Here is an 18,440-nt window from a genome sequence, read left to right as displayed (position 1 = left end):
AGGAAGTAAGATTCAAAATTTTCTTTCAATGCCTCCAAATGTGCGGATATTCCAGAAATTATGGAATCGTCTGGATTCACTTCATTTTCAATCACGAACGTTTGAAATGTTTCAAAATAGTCATAATTGTGGTTTGCAACGTTACTCTCCCACAAAACATCTCACGGCCCACCAAAAATCGGCCCGCATCCCCCACTTTGAGAAACACTGCCTTAGAAGAATAGAGTGGGTAATGAGCAAATCAAAAGTTTTAAATAATATTCGAAATAAATAGCGATACGAGTTTGAACGTGAGGGCATTTTCAAGCGATGGTTACGATCACTAACAACTAACTTCAGAAAAGCGTGTGGCATAAATGGAGTGCTGCGATAGCCACATAACGAAGTTTTATTGCACATGCAGGATTCATGATGCAATTTATTTAGGCTATATATACGCAATTTCCCAAAACAATAGAAATATTTATTTATTTATTTATAAGAAAGAAAAGATTTGAATAAAATTCCTTAGTTTAGAAGATTGCATATTATAAACCTGAGAATAAAAATAAAAATGACAGCAAACAAATGCGTTACATAAACCACCTCCTCCCTTGTCACACTTCATAACGCAAGGCTGAACACCTACCCCCATTCCCGTTGGCGCGTTACGTAATATATGGGCAACCCCTAAAATATGGAAAATAAGAAAACGTAAAGTTTGCTTTGCTTTGACCATAGCGATACGTAATGAGGCCTGCAGGATTACCTCTCCAAGGCGTGGTATTGCAATTTGTGTCAGCGCAAAGCAAATGCGCGTTTCAGTTTGCAAAATAAGCATAGCAGTCATAATCGTACTTAACTTTTTTTTTTTAATTTTGCTTACACTCCTAAATTTTTGCAAAAGCTGTTACTGAATGCGTCCCTGTATGTATAGCCGGAGATTATTCTGTTATCGATATTTTCATTCTGCACACCATATTCTTACGTCAAGTGTCGTGTAACTTGACCAAGCATGGGAGCAATGAAACAAGGATGCATTTTTACTATACGGTTCCACAGATTGTAAAATGTACGGGAAAATTTGGGAAAGTCTTTAATTTGCCCATTTTATGTCGAAAACAGAACCCAACAAACCCTTGCCGGGCTTCTAACCAGGAGCGTCATTTCAGATTTTGCTTGGGGGGGGGGCAAACCCCTTGATATAAGTAGAATTTCGCGTTTTCCCTCATTTACTACTACTCTATTGATAAAATCTATATAAATCTCAAATTCAGGGGGGAACAAATGCCCCTCCCTTCCCCCCTAAATGACGCCCTTGCTTCTAACCCGTTCCTACTACTACTACTACTCCCAAGAAAAAACTTTCAATCGAATAAATTTTGTCGCATCCTTAATAATACGTGTAGATGATAGGTCCTCACTCCGTATCGGTTTATGTTAATGCATCGCAAAATTTGATTTTTATTTCGCAAATATTAACATAAGAGTTATATTTACTATATGCCTTTCGTTGCGTTCCAATTCGCATAATCTGTCTTGTATAATAAAGATCATTAGAATATTTTACGAGTGTCTAGTGATTATTTTTCGTACTGGTCACCAACTATGAGAAAACAAAATACATACAACACAGAGCAGATGAAAAAAATATTTTCGTGTTGATTATATTTTCTGGGTTTTACTGTTTGTGCTGTTAGTGTATTAATAACAAAAATGGGGAGGAGATCAATTAATACGACAAAAAGTGGGAAGTATATGAATCCCACAGATCAAGCCAGTAAGTATATATTAATTCATGATGAAATTTATAATCTTTTTGTAGTTAATTTCAAAAAATTTTGTTAGGTTTGATCTATTATTTATTGTTGAGAGAGGGGATAAAACCAATGATGACTAGTTTACTTTTATATTGTAGTTTGCAGCAAAAGAAAACAGTGTTACGGGACTGTCATGCACTCCAAAATTATGAGCTTAGGTACCATAAGGTGACTATAGGGCCTGCATCGCGGGGGCGCATCTGTATGGAGCAGGCGCGAAGCGATGGTGTGTATAAGCTAAAACGAGCAGTTTACGGCGGAGAAAGTGGTGTTACTCGAGCAGACGGTTCCATCAATTTTTTTTACAAATTTCTTAGCTACATATTTAGAATAGATTAAGTTAGAGGGCTCTGGTTGGTTCTACTAGATTTTGACTGATTTCTTACATTTTCTGGTTAGGTTAGAGCTTTCAGATTGTACCAAATGTGGGTTAAATTCCAAAGTTGAGCGTCCGTTTCGAGCAAAATTTTTAAAATTTACAGGAAAGATATGGATAATTTGATCGTTTGTGTTCTTGATAATATATGAGTCTCGAAAAATCTGTTTATGTGTTATTATAAGCGGTTATAAACATGGGACTATACGGCGAGCGGAGGAAACTACTCGGTGCAAGGTAACCGAACAGTTGCATTGTGGGAAAGAAACGAGCATTTATGTTATTAACATGGCGAATGTACAAGGCCAATGAACTAAGTTTTAACATTTGTTAAGCAATACGTTGATAACGAGCAAAATCTTTTAAAAGTTTGTGAAGAGCACGGATTAATGAACCTAATAACAAATTGTAGAAAGTCTGCAAAGGAGATAACAGCGAAAAAACGCGGAGAAAGCGGGCGCCCAACTTTGGAATAAATGCCCCAAATTTTGCCAGATTTTATTTCTACTCAATTTGTATTCAATTCATCCGCTTCCGCTTCTGTAAATAATTACGGATTCAATACTTTCATTACCATCCAAAATTCATTGCATAATATGCTGTGCACTGTCAAATTAGGGGTAAATGCCCACTCCAGCTAGTATACTCAGTCAGAAACGAGAAATTATTAATTTTACGAAAATTGCTGAAAACTTCCCTAACTTTAAGCTAACCTGTTCCTGCCCCTACCCTACTTATCACTATCTTACTCTGCTTTACCCTGCCCTACTCTACTATATCTTTTTAAAGCGGTCCTACTTATCGATGCGCAGCTGGAGCATGTATTGTAAAGTTTACCCTATATTCTTATATTCATCTCTCATTCCTTCACGAAAAATGTTTCACATCGTATTTTACGTAAAAATTTTCTATTTGGTAGAACCGTCTGCTCGAGTGAACCCTAGAAAGTTACCAACTTCTGAGTGTCCACAACGAGCCATATGTAGGTCTGGCATGTTAAGGCTAAGGGGTAAAGTAGGAATGGTTTTAGTTACTCTAGGTTAAATTGGGTTAGTTTAGCTTCTGCTAGCCTCGATATTCGTGGACCAACTCTGCGGCACTTAATCTCCACCATGAGCAAGAAGTTTATATTCCGCGTGAGATCAGGACAAAACTGGTGGGTTCTTGCGGGAGAGGGTTCATAGAAAGCAAGCGCAAAGCTATGTTGGTTATGCAAAAGAGCTATTATGCATGCGAAAAACGCACCAAAATGTACTAGATCGCCACTACCAGCAGCAGCTCGTTTGTGCTTGTATGTTGTATTTATAAGTATCTTAATATCATTTTTATCTTTTTAAATATATATGACATATGAAATAATCCTCGTGACAGAAACATATTGTGTATTATAATAAATACTCAGGTTAGGTGTACGACTTCTTTCGCAGTTGTAATGATTCTATACTTGTAACTCCACTTTTGTAAGCATAAAATACAGCTTCCCTATATTGTGCAGGAATAACTTTCCTGGTGGAAACTATTATCTACACACACTCATTCGTTTTAACTATAAAATCACAATTTTTATGACCAACTATTGTAAACACACACGCCTTCCGTTTTCTTCAATTCAGTTCCACCCTTTTTAATAATCTTTCACTTATATCCCTCGCTTTTAGTTTACGGCGGAGAATGGAAATTTGAAGTATAAATTTCTCGTTATTTTTGTAAGATTTGTTTGTTTCAGGGCTCTAAAGCTCATGTTCCATTGGTAACTTCATTATTTGTTATTCCACAAAGCGACTTATTAATCCATCATTTGTATGTGGAAGCTTGAAAGCAAATCCATTCCAGTAGTAGCAGCAATTCTAGTAGATGGTTATCGTGTGTCCTTCTTTCGACAGGTATATGACTTCCTATAGCACTTGTTTAACGGTGAGAGATAAGAAGTTCTTTTTTAAAAATGGAATCAAGTCTTAAGAGTAGGTTTCGTGTCCCACTTGTCTCCCAACTGGAACCAGAAGTAGTATTACTTCCGGTTTCAATATTTAATCTCTTACAGCAAAACTAAGTAGATAGCAAGAAACTTTTTTTTAACATGGATTCAGAACCTTAACACCGTTCTTATATCTCTACTGAAGCCAAAGTTTCAGTATTTGTGCCCGAAGAGAAAAAAGGGTAACAAACTCTGTTAAAGACAGCAAAGTGGATCACGTGAAATTCCAGTTTCATTCAGTAGATTTGATCTGCTGCAGGGTGTCTGCTGCCATCTATTGGTACGATGTGTAATTTCTGGCATTTTACAATTAAACACCTTTGTTTCAATAGTAGAAAATGGAATATGCGTAGCCACAGTTAAAGTCATCATTATCCTTGAAGATTGACTGCATTAACGAACTCGACGGAGACAATCGCTCTTGACATCTGTTGCAAATAAATAAATAAATTCATTTCCGTTCAGGAGATATTGTGTGGAGTAACGTACATACGTACTAACATCACAATCTCATAAGGTACACGGGGTGATCATTAAAAAAGTGGGGAGAAACTTTTTTTTTTTTATGTGAATCTTGCGTCCCAAGAATAGGTCCAGTCTCTACCATTATCCCTCTATTGAAGTCATGTTTTATGTGAATCAATGGCTCCCTTGTGCCTTAGCAGTTAGCATAGGAGCTTTTGTCGTGGAAGCTCATGTGATTCTGACTTCACGTTCGCTGTCGGCCCACGTCTCATATAGCCTTGCTGTTGAAATGACGCTAAAATGAAATGAAATCAAAATCTTTAATGAGCATCCAAAGAATAACTCCCGTCTCTACCCTTATTCCTCTATTGAAACCATTTTTGATAGGGATCCAGAGCCCTAAGAATGGGTCTCGTCTCTGCCCTTATTTCTGTATTAAAACCGTTCTTCATCCTGGATTGAAATCGTGTTGTTTGTCGTTGTTAGAATTTAGTAAATATAACTGTCCTTCTTTCGTCCCAAGAATAGGTCATATCTCTTCCTTTATCCCTTTGTTGAAACCGTTTTTCATATGGATCCATCTCCTAAGAATAGGTTTCATTTCTATCCTAATTTCTCTATTAAAACAGTTTTTGTCCTGGATCCAGCATTGCAAGAATAGATAGCGTCCCATGAGTATGTCATTTTTCTACCCTTATGCCTGTATTGGTACCGTTTTTAATGTGGATCCAGCGTCCCAAGAATAGGTCATATCTCTTAGCGTCCCATGAGTATGTCATTTTTCTACCCTTATCCCTGTATTGGTACCGTTTTTAATGTGGATCCAGCGTCCCAAGAATAGGTCATATCTCTTCCTTTATCTTTCTATTGAAACCGTTTTTGATATGGATCCATCGTCCTAAGAATAGTTCTCATCTGTGTCCTAATTTCTCTATTAAGACCGTTTTTGTCCTGGATCCAGCATTCCAAGAATAGATAGAGTCCCAAAGAGTAGGTCATTTCATTTTTCTGCTTTCTTATCCCTGTATTGGTACCGTTTTTATGTGGATCCAGCATCCTAAGAATAGCTCCCGTCTCTACCCTTATCCCGGGCCGCGGTGGCTCAGTGGTAGAGCGTTCACCTCTGGTGCTAGGGGTCTCGGGTTCAAACCCTGCTCCCGCCAAGTGAACTTTGTGGTGGACAAACACCGTGTGCGTGGGTTTTCTCGGGGTTCTCCCACTTTCTTCATTCCACTATTTCATTCATTACTCATTATCACCGTCTCCTTTAGCCTAACCGGCATAACCGTGGGACGTAAAACTCAAAATTTCATTTTTTTTTCTACCCTTATCCCTCTGATTTTGTTTCTTCTTCGGTATCTACTTCTGGTATGAAATGAGACATCGTTCTAATTTGCAATGTGCTAACAGAGAATGTTCTAAGCTTTGCGAAAACAGGAGACGATGCCCATCTGAAACATCGCCATCTTTTGATAAAAATGAGTAGCTCGACGTGGAATGACAAGAATAGATAAATATTTACTTAGCATCGTACATTCTTTAGGGTCTTAACTCACAAATATGCACTATTGGTTCAAACACTATCCCTGAGCTACCGTTAGTTCTAGTTAACATCCACGAACAGTAGTAAGAACCACTTTATTTCGACAAAGAGTCAAATTTGTACCATACTCCCCATTGTACTCCCCATTTACCGGGAAATTTAACTATAATACTTATCAAGAAAGAAAATTGAGACATCAGTTGCATATAGGAACAAATTAACTGATTTGATAGTGTGGTATATAACTTTATACATATATACATACTTTATATATTGACAACCCAGTCACTCTGTGCCTAATTTGGGGATGCTATTAGAGTGATACTGAGCGCCTTCCACTCACCATCTAGAATGAGTGGGAATGATCTCATATACATGTGCGAGAGGTTAACTAAATTATCATATACCAATTGGGGATTAATTCTTATAATAAAACATTCACTTCAATCATTTAATAACAATTATATTTCTTTTAGATAAAATTGTGAATGTAAGTGTTGTGATGTATCGAATTACGGATAATCGGAATATTTGCCAGTCGAGTATCGCCGATCGAGTATTGAGCCTTTGAGCCCTGAATAGGAGTAACACATACCTGATATCTTCAAATGACGCTCCACTGATGATCTAGGTGTTGGAGGTAGTATCGCCAAGTTAATACTTCCAATTAGTGATTGATGTAGACGAGCATTGAGTTTGGTATTCTCCCAAATGCTAACGATGACTCGATGTTCTCCGTAGATATAATGTGGTATTCTAAGTTGATTGTCGGTTGACTGTCAGTTGACTGTCCCGCCGTCTTTGACTAAACACTCAAAGACCGATCTTGTAGACTCCTAAAGACTGATCCAAGGCTGTCCACGACTGTCCTGAAGACCTCTCGTCTCCCAGTTTTGTTCAACTTGGTCCTCCTCCTGTCGTCTGCTGGATGGCACGTGCGACCCCTTTCACATGGAAAAACAAATTCTTTCCTTGTGTCAAGACTCAAAAACTGCAACTCTCGACACACTCCGATTTCTCGATTCTAAGCAATTTCCTCATATCCGTGAATGTGTGAAATGTTCACAAAAGCTTACAATCTCTCTTTTCATAATGTACAGTATTTGGCCTATGCAGGAATTGACGCATTGTCTGCATTGTCTTCCTGCATTGGCAGACTCTCAATGAAACATTTTATTTACATTTTATTTACATCATTTCGCTGACCATTGAATAATAATATTCCTCAGCTTGCATTAACTTAACTCGTAACAATTATTCACCTTAACCTTATTATTTTATAAAACGCGATCTTTGCAACATAAATAAACATTGATTAAAAATAAAATTATTAGGTACTTAATTATTTACTGAGATCTTAACAAGTCAGCAATCTCCAACCATGTTATGTTAACCTATGTATTGCGCTAGGATCGCTACAAGAATGGCCTAAGCCTCACAGCATCTCCACTATGACAACCCAGTCACTCTGTGCCTAATTTGGGGATGCTATTAGAGTGATACTGAGCGCCTTCCACTCACCATCTAGAATGAGTGGGAATGATCTCATATACATGTGCGAGAGGTTAACTAAATTATCATATACCAATTGGGGATTAATTCTTATAATAAAACATTCACTTCAATCATTTAATAACAATTATATTTCTTTTAGATAAAATTGTGAATGTAAGTGTTGTGATGTATCGAATTACGGATAATCGGAATATTTGCCAATCGAGTATTGAGCCTTTGAGCCCTGAATAGGAGTAACACATACCTGATATCTTCAAATGACGCTCCACTGATGATCTAGGTGTTGGAGGTAGTATCGCCAAGTTAATACTTCCAATTAGTGATTGATGTAGACGAGCATTGAGTTTGGTATTCTCCCAAATGCTAACGATGACTCGATGTTCTCCGTAGATATAATGTGGTATTCTAAGTTGATTGTCGTTGACTGTCAGTTGACTGTCCCGCCGTCTTTGACTAAACACTCAAAGACCGATCTTGTAGACTCCTAAAGACTGATCCAAGGCTGTCCACGACTGTCCTGAAGACCTCTCGTCTCCCAGTTTTGTTCAACTTGGTCCTCCTCCTGTCGTCTGCTGGATGGCACGTGCGACCCCTTTCACATGGAAAAACAAATTCTTTCCTTGTGTCAAGACTCAAAAACTGCAACTCTCGACACACTCCGATTTCTCGATTCTAAGCAATTTCCTCATATCCGTGAATGTGTGAAATGTTCACAAAAGCTTACAATCTCTCTTTTCATAATGTACAGTATTTGGCCTATGCAAGAATTGACGCATTGTCTGCATTGTCTTCCTGCATTGGCAGACTCTCAATGAAACATTTTATTTACATTTTATTTACATCATTTCGCTGACCATTGAATAATAATATTCCTCAGCTTGCATTAACTTAACTCGTAACAATTATTCACCTTAACCTTATTATTTTATAAAACGCGATCTTTGCAACATAAATAAACATTGATTAAAAATAAAATTATTAGACATAATTTTCGATTTAAAAACGAATACTGCCACAATATATATATATATATATATATATATATATATATATATATATATATATATATATATAGTTTAAATCAGTAACGTCCCAAAAAGAAGAAAAATCAACAATCGTTTTTTTATCAGATAAACTGTTATGTGTCTCGAGTTCGACCCCAGCTGTTGAGCTTGTGGTGGACAATGTATATATATATATTATTTTTCGAGTTTTGTTTCGTTCCACTTTTTCAGCCAGTTTCCTCCATTCATTGTACGTTTTATTTACTTTACAAATAATATCGGGAGCTTAAACTGAAGTAGGGTGACCAGACATACTGATTTTCGCAGTACAGTAACAGTACTCTTTTGCAAAGAGCTGTCCTGTGTGTTGCGAAGACGCCTAGAAAATCGAGAAATGACTTTGTTTTTTTTAATGACCTGAGTTAACTTATTTGCAACATTTTAATGTTTCATTTCTTATTCACAATATTTTCAATCACAGGCACTTGTTTTCTAAAGGATGAACCGCTGTGTTTTAACACTCCTATAGATTAGAAAAGGAAAACAACGAACAAACCATTTTTTTTCAATACATTGTTTTTACTGAGAAGAGTTTGTTGAAATATCGGTAAGGTAGAAAAGGTGTCTTTTTCAGCTTACGACAGTGATGCTAACCAAGTTTAGTAGATGTTCCCTCGTGTCGGTTTAAATTTTTCCTCATTCCTTAAATTAATCCCACGCTCCGAAAATCGATTTTTTAAAAAATCTTTAGCTCTAAACGAAATTTTACTGTACACTCATAAAAATAAGCCAGAGAAAAGTGTGATGGCTGCTGAGATGAACATCAACAGAAATTCCATGTCTCGTGTGCTCAGGAGTGACCTACATCTACGGGCGTATAAGAGGCGGACTGGTCACTTTCGGACTCAACCATTAATGTCGCAGAGGGTCCTTAAATCAAAGAGACTGTTGCGGCGTTACGCCAACAGTCTGCACAGAAAGAATCTGTTCACTGACGAAAAGGTGTTCACAATTGAGCAGGCCTACAACGCCCAAAATGACCGTGTGTATGCCACGTCATCTACTGCAGCTGCTGAGGCAGCTCCAAGGGTTCAGAGGGCACATCATCCTGCCTCAGTGATGGTTTGGTGAGGTGTGAGCTACTCAGGCACAACCCAACTGCATTTTTGCGAACAAGGTGTTAAAACATCTGCCAAGGTGTACCAGAACACAGTGCTAACACCTATAGTGAAACCACTGTCTGCTACCATGTTCCCTGGAGAAAGGTGGGCCTTCCAGCAGGATTCCACTCCAAGCCACAAAGCGAAAACAAACCAGGACTGGCTGGCACGGAACGTCCCCGAGTTTATTTCTACCGCTGATTGGCCTTCTATCAGCCCGGACCTTAACCCGTTGAGCTACAAACTTTAGTCAGTCCTTCAGGCAAAGGTCTGCCATAAACGGCTTCCATCTGTCGACAGTCTGAAACAATCCTTGACCCGAGCAGTGAACAATTTTCCCATGGACGTGGTGCGTAATGCCATTGACCAGCGGACAGACTTCGTGCCTGCATCAAGGCCAAGAGGGGACATTTCGAAAAATGATTAGTGCTTCAGGTGTACAACATGCCAATGTAAAACTTGACCAAAATAAATTGCCTTGGTGTTAATACTCTCTGTGTTATTCACATTCAAACTTGTGCCAGTATTTATGATATAACTAGGTACAAAAACAACTTTTTATTTTTTTATTTTATGAATCGTTGTTTTGTGATTATTGGATCAAAAGTTTCAATAATATTTCAGGCAAACATTTTCTAATAGGCCTTATATCTGGAGAACTACATATAGGATAGTCAAACTCAAACTATCACTTAACTCAGTATGATGTGCTTATTCCGTAAAAAATACGAAAACTCGACATACAGGCAGTTAAAAAATATTGTGGGCCCTGACCCAAAATCTAATTATTGGCCAAGATCGCAATCTTTTGATCCATTTTTTGGATCATTCCTAAAATTCTTGTTTTATAGTTTCTTATTGTTATGCAATTGCAATCAAAGAAAAATTCTAAATATTGTTTCGTTTTAATAATGTTCGCTGTTAATAAAATACATCGAATTACCGTACTTTTTTGGGGGTCATACAAACTCCACGAGAGGCATTTATTGAAACCAGAAGTATCGTTGGTATCTATTTGTGTATAAATAGGTGAGAGCCAAAGTGGACTCAAATAATTCGTATATTTATTCACTTTTCTTATGCAAATTAAGTCGTTGTATTTTTTTAACTTTGACTAATAAAAGTCTTAGTGAACTAACTTGGACTAAATTAGTTCTTCTGTACTCTGCAGTGTTTTGAAAATGTCCGTATGTAATTCTGTATAATGGTTTCACTGGTGCAACTGTTTATCTTTTTGTCTTTCTGAAATGACTCTTGACAATTATATTACATATGGAATAAGCACGTCAGCACAATAAAGATCGGTACAACATTTTTTTTTTTTTTTTTTTTTTTTTTTTTTTTATCACGAGTCCTTCGTGAGTGAGTTGGCAGTCGTATTTCATTTGTGGCCAATTAGTACCGGTTTCGAGTTCAAATGTAGGACAATTTCTTTTGGGTGTAAGCCGAGAAGGGGTTTGGATACCGCTTTAAGCTTATATGACCCCTTCCAGCATAACCCGGTTGTTGCATAATAACACCAAGGCGAAACAAACTTATTTCTGTCCATATGTGATATAAATACATAGAGCAAATTATTATTATTATTATTATTATTATTAATAAAAAGGTTTTAAACAAAAAAAAAAAAAAACAGGTTTTATGTTTTTTTTTATAAAAACCATAGTTTTTGCCAACACTTCCATGTATTTATAAGTCAGAAAATCTCTTGAAATCTAATTACTCTGTACGTTGAAAAATAACAAGATACCGTTCTTAAACTGTGATATAGAAAACAACTAGTAACATTAAGATATACATATACAAACTAACTTCAGAATAACGACTAATTGAACGTATAGAACACATTTTTAACACTGCACTAATCTTTGTGTTCCAATAGTGATGATCCAATACTCATTAGCTTCGCTTCGATATTTCGGGCATAATACACGAGTGTCTTTCGTCGGGATGAATTCTAAGCTAAATTATGAAAAATTAGACTATTCATATTCTAGAATGTGATAACTAAATTTGATACAAGTTTTTTCTGACAATATTGATTCCGAGACTGTATCGTATTTGAAGGCATAGAAGTTTGTACGACATTGGTGTGGAAGAAACAGATGGCTTGTTCAACAAAATCTTTAAAATTGGCCACAATACCAATCTTAGTTGTTTTCAAAGACAACCTGAAAAATATTAATATATATGTACCAAAATACCGCAATATATGCCATTTAGTTATATATTGGAAATATATAGGCTATATAACAGGTAATAGAATGTTTTTCATTCGGTAAAATACTGGACTACTTGAACTCTTAGTAATTGGTTATTGGTATTGAAGTGTTATATTATAGGAAAATAATCTAAGTTATCGCAATTTTGCCTACTATTCATCCCGACGAAAGGCATTCGTATGTTATACCTGAAATATTGATGAAAAGTTAATGAGTGTTGGATCATCACTATTGGAATACAAAGATTAGTACAGTGTTAACAATTTTACTTTCAGAATGGTCAAATAATTAAATGTGATAAGAATTTGTGGAAAGAACTGATAAACAGCTTTAACTGTTCCCCAGAATTCAACACTTCCGTATTGTCTTTTCCAGTACAGAAGTTAATTTTTACCGGATGATTTAGGTAGGAGGATTCCTTTTACGGTTCAACAACTATGCATTCCATAGTATCAGTAAGTAATTATACTGTGAAGACTTCCGTATTGACAGACAATGTACTGCATTTTCGTAAAATGATTTTTTATAAAGTTTATTAATTAGGTTTAGACTTTTTAAAACATTGATTACATTTACACCTTTTTAAACCTTGATTTGAGCGTGTATAATTTGTCAGCTGAGGTCTAACAACTGTGATCTACCCTTGCAGGAAAAGAAGCCAGGAAGAAAGAACTAAAGAAGAATAAGAAGCAAAGACAAATGGTTCGAGCAGCTGTTCTTAAAGGAAAAGATCCAAATCAGTTGATTGCTGAAATGGAGAAAATAGATCAAATGGGTGAGATATATGTATGGTTAATGTAACTTCGTATTTTATATTCTCGAGTCATCTAGTTATATATGGCGCTTTTTTTTTATTGAATTGATTTTCCAATTAATTGTATTATTATCTACGCACTGCTTTTGTCTTAGATCTTTAGAAAGTTACTGATACCGTATTAACCCAAATATAATACGACCAGTGTTCGAAGTGGAAAAAAAAGCAGAGGCGGTATGTTTTATCATGATTTTGACTCAACATACCGGCTATTTAAATATTGTCTTGATCACTGGAAAACCAGAGACGGTATGTCCTCATTATTGAAAAACCAGAGGCGGTATGGCATACCACCACATACCGTCTCACTTCGATCACTGAATACGACCTCAAATTTTTGAAAATGTTATATAATGAAAAACTTATCAATTTAAAGCTCTTCTTGAGATTTAGATCACATTCTTTATTGTACCTTCTTCCTCTAGTGGTTAACACTCCCAGTCTTCATCATCTGAAATGGAATGGAATTCTTCTTCAGATTTATTATCATCATCTTATAAACTATCATCTTCACTGGCACCCATATTTTTAGAAACACATCATTTTCCGAAATTCTTAAACAATAGACTCCTGCTAATCCTGTTCCATGCTTTAATCATCCACTGAGGTAACAATTGTAGACTTGGTTTCTTCAGTTTTCCTTCACGAGTCTGTACGTGGTCTCGTTTCAGCAAACAATCGTTATGTTTTTAGCGTACATTAATAGCAAACTTTAGGTATTAATCAAATCGATTGATAACATGACGCATCACCATTACTTATTTTCTATCTGCATCTGCTGGTCTAGTGGCTAGCGCGTGTGTCTTTGATGCATTTGGTCCCGAGTTCGATTCCCGGTGGGGGATCCGCGGTGGCTGAGTTATAGAGCGTTCACCTCTGGAACATGGTGTCCCTGGTTCGATCCCAACTCGCTCCAAGTGAACTTTGTGGCGGACAAACACCATGTGCGTTGGTTTTGTCTCCCGTTTCCTCCCACTTTCTTCATCCCACCACTTCATTCATTTCTCATCATCACCGTCTCCTTTAGCCTACCCGGCATAATCGTGAGACGTAAAACTAGAAGATTTCATTTCATTTTTCGATTCCCGGTGGGAGAGCACAAAAATAATAATTTCACTATCATTTAGCCTAAAGGATATAATAGTGGGACGTCAAACTAAAAATTTAATTTCATATTTTTCTAAATACGCGTCATCTTGCGGAGTTACGCAACGGCATGACAGTCGCAGGAAACTGATGCAGATGGCTCAGTCGTGCGTGGTTGTTTTTTAAAACTAACGAGCTAGGGTGCGGTTGTAATATATGAGTAAGGTTTCTACGAACATGTTTTTATATTTAAAATATCGTAATACATTCGAGCCAGTATACCAGTAAGCTCGACTTAACTTTCTTTCATCTCTTTGGTGTGCGTGGCCCCGGGTTCAATTTCCGGTGGAGGTACAGTAGAACAAAAAAAGTTGTTCGGATTCCACTATAATCAGTAGGTCCACGTCTCCCTTAGCCGCCCAGGCATAATCATGGGACGTTAAACTCAAAACAAACCAAACTAAACCTTTCTTTGAGTAGATTATGTATTGAATTAAGTGAATACGGGAATGATGAGCCGAAAGTGAAAAGAAATCTGAAGTTTAATGTTATACGTTTATGTCCTAGGCCAAAAGAGGCAGATGAAAAACGCAAGTGACTTATAAAAGAATTGACACAATGAGAATATGGTGGGAAACGAAAGAATCTGAGAAAACCCACCGACAGGATGTTATCTAACACAAGCTCCCAGGGCCTGAAATCGAACTAGAAACCCTTCGCATGATAGGTGAGCACTCTACCCCTAGGCAATTATCTTCCATTTTAATCTCTACGAAACAAATATAAAGGCCACATTCATATATTCTTGTTTTATGAACTACTTATTTATTTTTAAATTTGTCCAATACTGAGATATTAAAAAAATTGTCACTTCATGTAGACTTACAATTAGAATTTAATAAGTTAGGACATGAGTTAAAAGCAGGTTACTTTGTTCGCTTTTATGTAAAACTAGCATTGATCTGCCCATTATATTATTTGAAATATTTATAGGAAACCAATTGTTTGAAAGTTGAAAGGAACAGCAGGCAGCAGTCTCGGTGACCTAAAGGTCATATTCATAGGGCTCAGTTCTTATTCGTACGGTTCCTTGTTCGATCCCAGCTCCCCAAGTGGAGTTTGTAGTGGACAAACACCGTGTGCGTGGGTTTTCTCGGATTTCTCCCGTTTCGCCCCTGACTTTTGATACACTCGGTATATAATTGAAATGTATTAATGAATTACTGTATGTAGATGTGAGGTATCATGCTACAATATGACGTATGGTGCGTACTGTGCTAGATGTCATCAGGTAAACATCGAAGATTTCTATCGGAAGAATATCGAAATGTAATCTGTCGGGATTCGAACCTTGGATAAACAATATCAGGTTTACACCGTGTTCGTTGTTTTGATCCCTTTTTTATTCGCTAGTTGCCCTGAATGATCCCCAACACCGTGTGCTCACCGTCATGACTGAAAATTCGAGGTGCATACTACAATGCGAACCTGAGCCTCCCTTACGGAAAGTCTCATAAAACCTCGGATTTACTTCATAAGAAGTCTCACGGAAGGAGATTACAAGGCTCACATAAATTTAAACTAAGCACCTAATGTTTGGATTTGCGGGATAATGTCCCCTACACTGCGTTAAACTAAGTATCACAATCAAAGTAAAACATTTTAACATACACATATAGATATAGTACATTCTTACCTGTGGTATTTATTACGTTAATCAACACATATTCAAACAATTACGTAACTCAGATCTTTTAACGAATATGATCACAGAAAAGAAAAATGAAATTAATTAATTTATTCAATTTTCACACTCACATTGTTTGCACTGTTTCGACAATATATTTACGTACGCACACGAAATACGTAAATTCACGAGATGATTGTCTCTAGAAGAATCTACTCTCACCATGTTCCGCAGACACTGACAACTGTCCATGAAATTACATTCATTTCCTCCATTTTCTACTAAAATTGATTATCGTAGATAAAGCATATTTGTTTGGTTTGTTTTACGCTTGGTGTCGTACAGTTTTCATTACAGTAAAAAAGAAAAATTTCCAAAGGGTTGATAGAACTAAATAGGATTTTTGAGAGAAACAGTTATATTCTAAACTGGCCACTATGACATCTAGCGCACTGCTCTCCGCACTTAAGTATTCCTGAGAACAAAAGAGCGCGGATTGATACACACATCCTCTGAATATAGTTCCAATGAATCTGCACATCTTTTAAATAATATGGCTTTTTAAACACTAAAAAAGAAGTTTGAATAACTTCTTAATTAAACAATCAACACATGGACACGAGCCACTACACCAAATATCAATCAATAGCAGATGATTAGTCACATTGATACGATTAGCACCTTTTGCGACGAATTGCGTAGGTGTAGATGAGAGAATACTACACACAAATTCCTTACCAAATTTGGTTTGACGTGAGGTGTTGGGCTTACTCGAAGACAGAAGCACCCTTTGGGGAGTAAATAACATATAGTTAAAGCTCCTAGCTGTTCTTCCAATACATATGCTCAGTTAAAGCCCCTAGCTGCACTTCTAAGAATTGTGACTGGCAGAAGTTCTAATTCTAAGAATTTTCTCCATATGTACGAGGGCTAAATAAAATGTTCCTTGGGATATATATAACATTGATACCGTTATAATACATAGTCGATTATTCCATCCTAGAGATGAGATTGAATATTCGTTGCTTAGATTTAGCGACAAATAGAACATCTTTTATAATTCCAATTCCTTAAATGTAACAAGCATTGATCGAAATCTAATCTATTTCATTGGGTTAATTTTGGGTACATTGCAACTAACATGCTCTTATTTCTTTACAGAATACAACGTGTTACAGCCACCTCCTTTAAATGAAAAGGTGTTGAAAGATAAGCGAAAGAAGTTGAAGGACACTTTCGAGAGAGTTCTCAAATTGTATGTAAGTATCAGGTTCTTTTTCTAAGATTTGTTAGATATTGAATAATTTTACTGTAAATAGTTCCAGCTGGTACGTTTGTTTAGAAAACCATATATTAAATAATACTTTACATATGCTATTAGATTTTTTTTTTCATGTTTGCTGATAATTTCGGTATTTTGATTTATCCGCTGTCATTATCTTCCAGGGCCAGTGACTTAAAAAGTACCAAGTTACTAATTTTGCATTTTAATCTACTTTCCTCCATATTTTTATATACTTACCAAAAGGATTGAACTTCCAGATCTACCCAATTTAGATGTAATATTAAGTTGTAATGACCACCGAGCACAGATTGGTGGGTGTTTTATTGTACAATTGCACCGTGCATGCTTTCTCTGTAAAGATAGAACAATTCCTTGTATTGTTAAATACTTCTAAACCAGTCCTACTTTTCGTGTCTGCGTAAGGATACTTACTGAACCGTGTAATGTAAAGTTAATCTCTTTTATTCACATTACGTATTAGAATTATACACCACCAACATATTATATATTGAATCAGAATAAGGCTTGTAAGTGAGTCTTCCTATATTAAAGAAATAGGAGTTAATTTTACAATATTTGGAGTTGCAGTCATACTTCCTTGTATTATTATTATTATTATTATTTAAAAAACTCCCACCTATGCTGCTTTTATAGCGGTTTTTGAAATTTAAACATTAGATTCCACTCATGTATTTGGATCGGAAAAAGCATTCGAGAGCTACTACACACTATGGTTAAGGTAACTTGTTGCATGATGTAGTTACTGCACAATTATTATTATTAATATTATTATTGCTTTATTTATTGCTCCATTGCAAATAATAATAATAATAATATAAATAAAATAAAATTAAAAAAAAATAATAGTAAACTCTGTTTCATTTTTCAGTTGGGGGGCGCGGTTGCTCAGTGGTAGAATGTTCACCTCCGGCGCTTGGGGTCCCTGGTTCGATCCCAGCTCGCGCCGTGTGGACTTTGTGGTGGACAAACACCGTGCTCGTGGGTTTTCTCGGAGTTCTCCCGTTTTCTCCCACTTTCTTCATTCCACCATTTCATTCATTTCCCATCATCACCGTCTCCTTTAGCCTAACCGGCATAACCATGGGACGTAAAACTAAAGATTTCATTTCATTTTTCAGTTATATTCATAGCTACATCCTCATTTTTGTTCAAATGTGTGGGAAGGGGCAAGCTAAGTGAAACATGTTCTATTAAACTAAAATTACTTTTTCACATGTTCTTACGTTTCCATCCACGAAAATGAGCAAATGGCTGTTTTGGTTATTTGTCCAAACTTCACTCTTCAACATACTATCTTCAACTTGCAAAGACTTTGCAACTTCGCAGTTGCATAACATCTAACTGCAAAGTTCTTCAAGAGTAATGGTGAAACTCAAAACTTTTCACTTTTCAAAATTTACGCAGAGAAAGGCACAAATGAAAAATTGCAAAATTTAATGGTGGAATAAGCCCCAAATGATGAACGTCTTCGGAAATCTCAATTGTCAA

At 36.4% G+C, this 18,440-nt stretch overlaps 1 protein-coding gene across 1 annotated transcript in view; it reads left to right on the top strand.

The window, feature by feature from the left end:
- The first annotated feature begins 1,602 nt into the window (after positions 1 to 1,602).
- The window catches only part of LOC145680301 (uncharacterized), a 43,353-nt gene continuing 26,515 nt past the window's right edge, over positions 1,603 to 18,440 (top strand). Inside the window, exons 1-3 of the mRNA XM_081750664.1 lie at positions 1,603 to 1,759; positions 12,709 to 12,834; positions 16,808 to 16,905. Of these exons, the coding sequence (XP_081606790.1) occupies positions 1,696 to 1,759; positions 12,709 to 12,834; positions 16,808 to 16,905 (288 nt within the window). The 5' untranslated portion in view covers positions 1,603 to 1,695. The remainder of the gene's footprint in view (positions 1,760 to 12,708; positions 12,835 to 16,807; positions 16,906 to 18,440) is intronic.

The sequence above is a fragment of the Thermobia domestica genome, chromosome 3, assembly GCF_964235325.1.
Source record: "Thermobia domestica chromosome 3, izTheDome1.hap1.1, whole genome shotgun sequence".
NCBI classification, from domain to species: Eukaryota; Metazoa; Arthropoda; class Insecta; order Zygentoma; family Lepismatidae; genus Thermobia; species Thermobia domestica.
The sequence above is the reverse complement of the archived record's forward strand: the minus strand, read 5'-3'. Positions and strand labels throughout refer to the sequence as shown.